Raw genomic sequence first — 10,807 nt, forward strand, 5'->3', positions numbered from 1 at the left:
TAGCATAGGATATTAGGTTAGGATATCGCAAGTTAGTAGCCATTGTTTTTCTCCCGCTGCGAAGAATCGTTGTTTACGTTTTACGTTGTATATAATCAGACTTCGCCTGCGAATGACGGAATTAATAATAGCATGTTCCAAAGCCCAAAAAAAGGAGGATGGTACAGGGAAACTTCGATATAACGTACCCTCGTTATAACGTACATTTTACCTCGATATAACGTACACATTTTCAAAGTCCAAAGGAATAATTTTTTGAATATTGTTTTTCTGAAAGAACAATAAATTATCTGTAGTTTGATACTAAAGCTTGATTTTTACTTTTAATCAATCCCGAAGTACAATTGTTTTGTGATTCCGAATTCTAAATGAATCAAATTTCAATCAACAGTACGAAGGGAAACATCATGAGAAAGGTTGCCTTCATCTTCTAGTTGAATCTATTCATTAACCTTACTCCAATAGCAACACAACAAAGTAATATAAGCTACGTTTCTGAGTTCTTTATTATGCTTCGATATAGCGTACAATTCGATACAACGCACAATTTTGAAAGTAAAATGTACGTTATATCGGAGTTATCCTGTAGTAATAGCCGTTATCCATGGTTGCTCTCTTAAACGCTCTCAAAGATTGTCTGGGAATGCATTTTTTGTGTTCCGTTCTGTCCTGTCGGTGAATATTGGCCGTTTTTAATCAATAACTGGGTTCCAGCGATTGACAGCAATGATTCAAATTTTATGTGTGGCAACCCTTAATAAGTCATACTTTTCCAGTTCCACTTGAATACACATGAGAACCTTCCTGGGCATTAGTCCTCGTTGGGCAACGGTTCCAGCTGCCTCACGATCTTTTTCGCACGTTTTTTGTCGTATGTAATCTGTCTCGCATCATTTCCTGTTGTCACATCCCAATGATCCCGACAGATGCTTCTTAGTCTATTTGAATTTGAAAAACATATTGTCTATCCAGCAGTGCTTCAGGATGAACCGGACGAAAATTGAATATTAATTCTGAATCTAATTTTCGCATTATCCACAGTACTTAATCATTATCTTTTATATTCAGAATATTTTTTCACCCAAATCAACCGCGCAACTGGAATCGCTTGTTAAGTACACAAATATACGAAGCGTTTAATAACAAGTCTACACGCGACGTAATTTACTGATATTTCAATATTATTCCAGCATAACATCGAATAATTTTCCAAATTTAATTACTAGTAGATATTCGATCTTCATAGAAATCTCAACAAATCATATAATACATTGCAATTTGCATATGTCAAAATGAAAATGGTACAAAAGTAGGCCGGTTTCCATTCTCCCACTCTGATTTCGATCCAAGCAGTCTACTTGGTAGGTGCACACAACAATACTTGTCACTGCTGTTTGAAATTGCAAGAGAGAAGCAAGAAGAAATTTCACTCAGCACCAAGATGGACCGAACGAGCGTTACATCCCGAATTCCGACCGGCTTGAGGGTTCCGAGAGGCTATCGGGCCACCCAAGCAATTGGAGGTAAAGCGGAATCGGGAGGGAAAGTTCGTTTTCCATGCAAGGTGAGTAAAATCGTGTAAGAGTGTGTAGCAGTGTTAAAATGAAATCTTATTTTCTTACAGACTATTCCAACCGCGAACGAGATAGATCCTGAAGAGAGCTTGATTGAGGACGAAAATTTTCCGCCGTTGTTCTATGAAGACATAGAGGATACTGGAGACGACCCGTACGACTGGGAGCCGATAAACATTTCCGAGATCGACGAGGTATATTTTCGGAAGCTGAAGGCTGAATGGGAGCTTCAAAAAATGAGAGTGGAAAACTCCAGATTGCGGCAGGAGAATCAACGGCTAAAAACAGCAGCAAAAGGGGTAAGACTATTTAAGTATTGTTGTTTGAAAATGCTGCTGGTTGTTGCAGGAGAAGTGGCGCAGTCGCTCTTTGTTTAAATTTTCTATCATAAACATAATTGGGAGTGTTTTTGTGTGTTATCTTCAATTTTTGTTATTATTTCAAGTTGTGTTTTGTTTGATATATTTTGATGTTTAATTTTTTCCTTTAGTATTTGGATGTTTTTAGTAGTATTTAGATTTACCTTATTTATACCGTTATTGTATTCCGTATTCTGTTGGATTTTATTATGTTACTTTGTGTTGCTGAGTTTCATAGTTGTTTTTTTTCTTATTTCAGCTTCTTTTATCAATACACTACTGATTTTTCAATTATTTGATTGTTCTTCTTTTGTTTTCCGATGAAGATTTTATTAATATTTATTCATTCTTACATTGCATCAAATACATATGAGCTTTCGAGGGGACTCTTCTTGACTACAACACTGAGAAATGAGCTAGCTATGAGTAGATGACACAAGATATGACGTGAGTTCTTTTTCCAGAATAAAAAAAACAAATTTGTAGTAATTTTTTCCATTTTTCATAGGTGATAGATCAAACCAAGGCATTTCCCGTTTAAAAAAAACGAGATGACCAAGTCACGATTTAGATTTAATATTTTTTAACATCTTTTGTTGTAGAATGAATAAATTAATTAATTTGTAATAAACTAATTTAATTTATACTCTAGAGCCGATTTGTTACATTTTTCTGCACTAGTACAATCGAACACCCTTTTATAAAGTCTTCAAACTTAGTCTCAAGTTTTAGGAAAGTTTTAAAATTGACGATGACTCAATATTTTAGAAAAGCTTTAAGTGCATTCGATTTTTCAACATAAAGCTTGGCACTCTGCTCATTCCACCATGGTTCAGGTTTAGGTGGCCTTCGACGAATAATGGATACTGGGATGTGTTTAGATTGGGCGCAAACTGCGCAGTCATGGACCAATCGAGAAAATAGTTCCTCCAAAGAAGGTTTGATTAACCATCTCCGGAAATGATGGCTGAAGCAGTGACATCCACATAAATTGGATTTCACGTTTCCGGAATTAAGTTTCGTGTTCCGTTGATTTTATTCATTAGATTTTAAGAGGCTTAAGGCTTTTGCCACGCTATAACATCTAAAGCTGATTAAGTAACCCAGTGGTCTTCAAAAATTTTATAAGTTTTGTTTCATTATCGGTTCTTGAGATAGAATGTCGTGCAGAGAATGAGATTGACGAAATTGTTGTCGTTGTTCTTCGTAGGCTCTACATTCGGACAGCATGTGTTTAATAGTCAGCTGAACTCCGAAGGTGATACCAACTGACTATTCAGTTTGATCGAACAAGTACCAATGCGTTAATTTTGTGTGTCCTATTCTACAACGAGTAAGAACTCGTTGTTCCACTCTGTCGGGTCGGTTCTTCCAGCGTTTGATAGTGTTTTACTTCCCGAAGTTTTGTATTTGTCTGGTTCCAGATGATCTGCTGATGATGCTCTAGCTGATAATCAACATTTCTGAAGATATCTTCGGAAGGAATGCTGGTGTCTCAGATACATGTATATCTCCCAACGTTAGCCAGTCAGTCTGCGTGTTCATTTCCATTAATGCCGACATAACTGGGAACCCAAACAAGTGTGATCGCCTTATTCATAGCGTGAGTTACCGTTGCTTGAATGAACGGGTGTTTGCTGTTTGCCACTTGCAAGAAGTGCACTGGCTGAAGACGAAAAAATTGCCGTAGGACCATCTGCTCTGCTAATTCTGCATGATAAGGCCGCTGTCTGTGCTGTGCTGTGTGTGACGACAAACAGGGGGTTCGACTCCCGCGACTCCAAATCCAATACGATAATCTGCTGCTGAACCGTCAGTGAACATCAGTTTGTGGCTACTGTAAGTTCCAAGTAGCTCATGCGAGCGATTTCTTTTGCCTGACCCGTTTTGTAAAGACTGTTGATAGTTCAATCTACTCGCACCGGGGAAACATTCCATGGTCTGAATAGAACTCTAAGGACCTTGATAGGGGAAGGAAGCTGTTCGGAGATTAGTTCTGAAAAAACGTCTCCCTGCTTCTTCGAACATTCTGGATGAAGTTTTGTTTGAACGCTCGAGAGTGCGACAAGCACGGTGAACCAGAGTGCGACATACTACTGAGGTGAAATCACGAACTCCACATTCGGTGTAGAGAGAAAGAATAGGAGATGATCTGATTGCACCAGATGACACACGTAAAAAGCAGTTGTAAACTGGTCGTAGGCCCTGAAGGTCCGTAGGGTTGAATAGTTCGATTCCATAGAGAAATTTCGAGGTTATAGTAGCATTCCCCATATTCAGTAGGGTTCCTTGTATCCCCACTGTTGTGGACAACCCTATTTTGCCGCGCTCGGATACGTTATTCATCCGACGCAGCTCAGACCGCAGGGCTCGCGTGCGACAGCATGACTGTCACTGAGCGATGCTGGAGATGCGCATATATGTGTTTTTAATGTGGTTGTCACTTGTTGTTGTTTACATTGTTATTGTTGTGGACAGAGTCATTGTTTATCGTCCATAGTGAAATGTATCGTTTAGTCATGTCGTGAATAAAGTTTGTTTTTATTTATTGTACCGTGCGCGTTTTTATAACCCTGTCGTGATATTGTCCCAGTGCAAGTCCAGGGTCCCGCGGTACAAAAGTGGCGACGAGTAATCGCGAGTGTGTGTTGTTTTTCACCGTCGGAAAAACACACTGAACATTTCGCCCCCCGCGCGTAAGAAAAGAAAGTGGAGTGAAAGCGCGATTGCGAGCAACGACGACGGGCAGAATAGTGTTGACCCCACGGGTGTGATAAACAATCAACGGCAACAAAACCAGCCGATTATCCCCGTGTCGGCGGTCCACTATCAGCAGCAGTTTATTCCCGTCTCTGCCGCCCAGCAACAGCAGTACGCGCCTTTCCCGCCCCACCAACCGCAAGCACAGGTCGGTAGCGATGTGTTCGTGCAAATTTTGCAAATGATGCAGCAGCAGCACCGAGAGATGATGACCCAACTGATTCAACAGCAGCAGCAAAGTGATGAGAAGCATGAACGCTTTCTCCGTACGATCGCATCGTCAATCAACGTGCAGGTACCACCGAATCCGGAACAGATCCTTGACTCTTCGGCCGGCAACATCAAGGAATTCCGGTTCGAGGCCGACTCCAACGTGACGTTTGCGGCTTGGTACTCGAGATACGACGATCTCTTCGAGAAGGATGCTGCTAGATTGGACGGTGAAGCAAAGGTCGTCTTCTTTTGCGAAAGCTGGGTGCATCGGAGCACGAACGGTATGTGAGTTACATTCTGCCTAAACTTCCGAAAAATTTTAGCTTCCTGGAAACAGTGGCCAAGCTCAAGAGCCTGTTCGGAGCAAAAGAATCGGTGATCAGCCGTCGCTACCGATGCCTGCAGATAGCGAAAAATCCTGCAGAGGACCATGTGGCATTCGCTTGCCGCGTAAACAAGGCTTGCGTGGAGTTTGAGCTGGGTAAGCTCTCGGAGGAGCAATTCAAGTGCTTGGTCTACGTGTGTGGTTTAAAATCGGAGAACGACGTCGAGATTCGCACCCGCCTCCTCACGAAAATAGAAGAGAGAAATGACGTGACGTTGGAGCAACTTTCGGAGGAATGCCAGAGGCTGTACAACCTGAAGCACGACAGCGCCATGATCGAATCTCCGTCTACGTACGACCAAGTACAAGCGATAAGAAAATTTGGTGGGAAGCGGTACGAAAAGCGTGACCGTGAGTCACCGAAACATCCTTCCAGTGACACCGAATCCAAACCAGTGCCAGTGCCAAACCCCGAAAAACTGGAAGGAGGCGCAGGAAGCAACCAGTGTCCGCCAAGGTGGTGGTAGTCGATGTGTGCAGTGTGCAGCAACGACGCAGATATGTCTCCGTGGGCTTTTCTGGAACAAAAATTCGCCTGCAACTCGATACCGCCTCAGACATCACCGTCATTAGCAGGGAGATTTGGCGGAGCATTGGCAGTCCTGCGTTATCGTCAGCAACGGTGAAGGCGAAGACGGCATCTGGCAGCATACTATCGCTCGATGGGGAGTTCGAGTGCGACGTCACCATCGGAAGCAGTACACGACGTGAGCTCATCCGTGTAACCGAGAAGCAGCTGCTGTTACTCGGATCCGATTTGGTCGACAGTTTCAACCTTTGGGCCGTCCCTATGGACACCTTCTGCTGCCACGTGTCTGGAACGCCAGTGTCGACAGGTGCACTCAAGTCGTCTTTTCCAGAGGTCTTCAGCGAGAAGCTCGGCATGTGCACCAGAACAAAATTGAAGTTGGAGTTGAAAGAAAACGTTCGACCCGTCTTCTGTCCGAAGCGTCCGGTAGCTTACGCTATGTATGATACCGTTGATCGCGAGCTCGACCGGTTAGAGAAATTGGACATCATCACCCCGGTCGATTATTCGGAGTGGGCCGCTCCGATCGTCGTAGTCCGCAAGTCCAATGGCTCCATCAGGATTTGCGGAGACTACTCAACGGGTCTGAATGCAGCTCTCCAATCACAGCAGTATCCACTTCCACTTCCGGATGACATCTTCGCCAAGCTGGCTAAGTGTAAGATCTTCAGCCAGATAGATTTGTCCGACGTCTTCTTACAGGTGGAAGTTGACGAGCAGTACCGTAGTTTGCTGACGATCAATACGCATCGTGGTCTCTACCTCTACAACCGCCTGCCGCCGGGTTTGAAGATCACGCCTGGCGCATTTCAGCAGCTCATCGACACAATGTTAGCCGGACTGAAGGGCACTTCTGGCTACCTCGATGACGTCATCGTCGGCGAAGAAACTGAAGAGGAGCACGACCTCAATCTACGGGGTGTCCTGAAGCGAATCCAAGATTTCGGATTCACGATTCGTGTTGACAAGTATTTGTTTCGCAAGCAGCAAATCCGATACTTGGGGCACATCGTCGACAGTCGCGGGTTGCGACCAGATCCGGCGAAAATCGAGGCGATCACCAAGCTGCCGCCTCCAGCCGATGTATCCGGTGTGCGATCGTTTTTGGGGGCCATCAACTACTACGGCAAGTTCGTCCCCAACATGCGCATGCTACGCTACCCGCTCGACAATCTCCTCAAGGTGGAGACGAAGTTCAGCTGGAGTCCGGAGTGCCAGAAAGCGTTCGACCGGTTCAAGCAGATTCACTCGTCGGATCTTCTCCTCACACACTACGATCCGAAGCGGGAAATCATCGTTTCTGCTGACGCTTCATCCGTTGGACTTGGGGCTACCATTAGCCATAGGTTCCCAGATGGAACCATCAAGGTGGTCCAACATGCATCCAGGGCGCTCACAAAGGCAGAACAGGCCTACAGTCAGCCCGATCGCGAAGGTCTGGCCATCATCTTCGCCGTCACGAAGTTCCACAAAATGCTCTTCGGACGGCACTTCCGTTTGCAAACCGATCATCGCCCGCTGCTTCGTATCTTCGGCTCTAAGAAGGGAATTCCAGTGTACACTGCGAACCGCCTGCAACGCTTCGCCCTCAACTTGCTGCTCTACGACTTTGAGATCGAGTACGTGTCCACTGAGAAGTTCGGCAACGCAGACCTGCTCTCCCGGTTGATCGACCAGCACATCAAGCCTGAAGAGGACTACGTCATCGCGAGTCTCAATCTGGAAGAGGATATTAGGTCAGTAGTAACTAATACGGTTAAAGTGTTGCCTCTCAATTTCATAGTCGTTGCGCAAAGCACCCAAGCAGATCCGCTGCTCCGTCAAGTCCACCGCTACGTTCAGAACGGCTGGCCCCAGTCAACACTCGATGGGTCAGAACTTCGCCGGTTCCAATCAAGGCAGGAATCGCTCTCTGTGGTGGATGGGTGTATTTTGTTTGCCGAACGACTCGTCATTCCGTCGCTGCATCGGAAACGGTGCCTCGAACAGCTGAACCGTGGCCATCCGGGCATGCAGCGAATGAAAGCCATCGCTAGGAGCTACGTGTACTGGCCTACGTTGGATGCTGACATCGTCAGCTTCGTCAAGGCATGCCAGCAGTGTGCGTCTGTAGCTCGATCACCTCCTCACTCTCCACCGGTGTCGTGGCCCAAATTGACCGCTCCGTGGCAACGCGTCCACGTCGACTTCGCCGGTCCAATCGAAGGCGACTACTACCTGCTCGCTATCGATTCGTTCTCTAAGTGGCCCGAGATCATCCGAACGACCCGCATCACCTCTGCTGCGACCATCAGCATCTTGCGTGCGTTGTTCGCGCGGCTGGGTATGCCCGTAACCTTGGTCAGTGACAACGGTACCCAGTTTACCAGCGCCGAATTTGCCGATTTCTGCGCTTCCAATGGCATCGAGCACCTCACGACAGCACCGTTTCATCCACAATCAAATGGCCAGGCGGAACGATTCGTGGATACCTTCAAGCGAGCCGTCAAGAAAATCCGAGAGGGGAGAGGATCCATTGAAGAAGCACTGGATGTCTTCTTGCTGACGTACCGAAGCACGCCCAGTCGTGCTCTGCCGGATCAGAAGTCGCCATCTGAGATCATGTTTGGTCGCAAAATCCGAACGTGTCTCGAGCTTCTGCGTCCACCACCGGTACGTGTCCCAGTGCCAACCGACGATGACCGCAAGCAACCGAGGTCCTTCAACCGAAACGAGACCGTGTACGCCAAACTACATGGTCATACCGGTTGGAAGCCACCTTAAACCAACATTCGCTGCCGCTGGACATTTTGCTGGATGCCTGGGATCTCCCAAGCCAATCACCAGGTCTATCTTCACCAGAGCCTGTCTCCAGTGCTGAGAGAACCATGGTAGGTTCCGGGCCGACTCTTGCAACGTCTACGCCACGTCATGAGGTCTCGGCGTTCGTCCCGTCATCAGCATCGTCATCATCAACAACAACAACGCCAACATCGACAGAGTTCGAGTCCGCTGTCGAAGTAGAACTAGCAGTAGACATCCCTAGGCGCTCTTCACCACTACGAAGACCGCCAGTAAAGTTTGATCCGTACCACCTCTATTAAGAGGGGAGATGTTGTGGACAACCCTATTTTGCCGCGCTCGGATACGTTATTCATCCGACGCAGCTCAGACCGCAGGGCTCGCGTGCGACAGCATGACTGTCACTGAGCGATGCTGGAGATGCGCATATATGTGTTTTTAATGTGGTTGTCACTTGTTGTTGTTTACATTGTTATTGTTGTGGACAGAGTCATTGTTTATCGTCCATAGTGAAATGTATCGTTTAGTCATGTCGTGAATAAAGTTTGTTTTTATTTATTGTACCGTGCGCGTTTCATTAACCCTGTCGTGATATTGTCCCAGTGCAAGTCCAGGGTCCCGCGGTACAAAACCCACCATCGGATCGCTTTGATAATGTTGAGCCGTAGTCGCAAGTCGTTTCGTGTCTTTGCAACATGCGTTTTTGCTGTCCTTCGACGATTTATCCAAGCACCTAGAATTCTTATTGAGCTAACCTTCTGGATCACAGAGTTTCGTAATTTAACCTTCGGTATTCGGTTGAAACGATGGCGTTTTGACGTAGGACTACGTCTTTCATTTCTATACCGGGGTGTAAAATCAAAGTTTCGAAAACGAAAGCGTTACGCCGGAGACCGAGATTTTGAGTGTTAATAGCTCCTAAACAACTGAACGAAATGGTATGATAAACACTTCATTCGAAAGATAAAATGTCTACGCGTTCTATACTTGTTACTTTCTGATCCAAAAACTTGTTTCAATAGTCTTAAATTTGCTTTCAAAATAGGCTATTGAAATCACCAATCGGTATATAAGCGAGCGCCGCTCGGAAATCCACTCAGTTCTAATTGAACAGCGATTGGAGCATGTTGTCGCTGTTGTGGTGAAGCTCTTCATTTATCATGAAAGCGCGGATGAACGGTGTCACCAAGAGCCTGTTTGTGCACCTTAGGCCAGAAGGGAATCCATCAGGAGGAGAGTGATGCTACAAACGGTTCCCCGGGAAGATCTCGAAGCAGCCGCTACACACACACACATACACGCACGGAATTCTTTCCGTTTGGATCGAGAAAGATCCGGAAAATAATCTGCCAGTTCCTCTAGGAATTTAAAAATACATTCATGTGAAAGAGTTTATTTGAATGTTTTCTATCCATGTAACACTGTGACCAAATATGTTTCAATCAAGTGCTATTAACAGATGGTTATCGAGTTAGCATTAACCACTGGTGGGCTTCCAGTATCGAGGAAAATGTGGAAATATCTAATCGTTACTGAAAATAATCTGCCAGTTCCTCTGGGAATTTAAAATTACATTCATATGAAAGAGTTTATTTTAATGTTTTCTATCCATGTAACACTGTGACCAAATACATTAGGTTTTGTGATTTTTCAATCAATCGCAATCAACAGGATAGCTTCTGAAGATTATTCTTCCCCATCAGTAGGATATTTCCGTATCCAATATTGGATGCATAAAACCTTGTGCCTCCAACGTAACGCTCTCGTTTTCGAAGTTCTCCAAATATTCATTCATTCAGAATGAATTCAGATTAAACTTCATACAAATGATCTCTAAATCAACGATAGTCCTACGTCACCCTTGCGGTTATACCATAGATATAACCCACTTCCTGTTTTTTGTTGCAGATATGTATCATCGTGCTTTTAGAAGAATTGATTGTGAAACCAACCGATGTCGCTCACTTGTCTAACGTCTCGATGTTACGTTGCCGGTGCTTACGGGCAACTGCCGTATACTTGCTTGAACACGAAATTTTAAAATCATCTGCGTAGCCACTGAGGACACAGCGGGATAACGGAATATCGAAAGCGGGATTGACAGCCAACAGGGAAAGAGTGGATGAAAAGACCCCGCCTTGTGGTACTCCATTCTCTTGAATCGTTGGTGGAGAGGTTTTTCCACCTACAGATACTCTAAATGTGC

At 45.2% G+C, this 10,807-nt stretch overlaps 1 protein-coding gene across 1 annotated transcript; it reads left to right on the forward strand.

The window, feature by feature from the left end:
• The first annotated feature begins 2,375 nt into the window (after positions 1 to 2,375).
• LOC129766669 (uncharacterized protein K02A2.6-like) lies at positions 2,376 to 8,583 on the forward strand. The gene is made up of 4 exons (XM_055767256.1): positions 2,376 to 2,380; positions 4,640 to 5,187; positions 5,244 to 5,625; positions 5,688 to 8,583. The coding sequence occupies exons 1-4, from the start codon at positions 2,376 to 2,378 to the stop codon at positions 8,581 to 8,583; spliced, it is 3,831 nt and encodes a 1,276-aa protein (XP_055623231.1).
• The last annotated feature ends 2,224 nt before the right edge of the window (positions 8,584 to 10,807 follow it).

The sequence above is a fragment of the Toxorhynchites rutilus genome, chromosome 2, assembly GCF_029784135.1.
Source record: "Toxorhynchites rutilus septentrionalis strain SRP chromosome 2, ASM2978413v1, whole genome shotgun sequence".
Classification (NCBI taxonomy): Eukaryota; Metazoa; Arthropoda; class Insecta; order Diptera; family Culicidae; genus Toxorhynchites; species Toxorhynchites rutilus.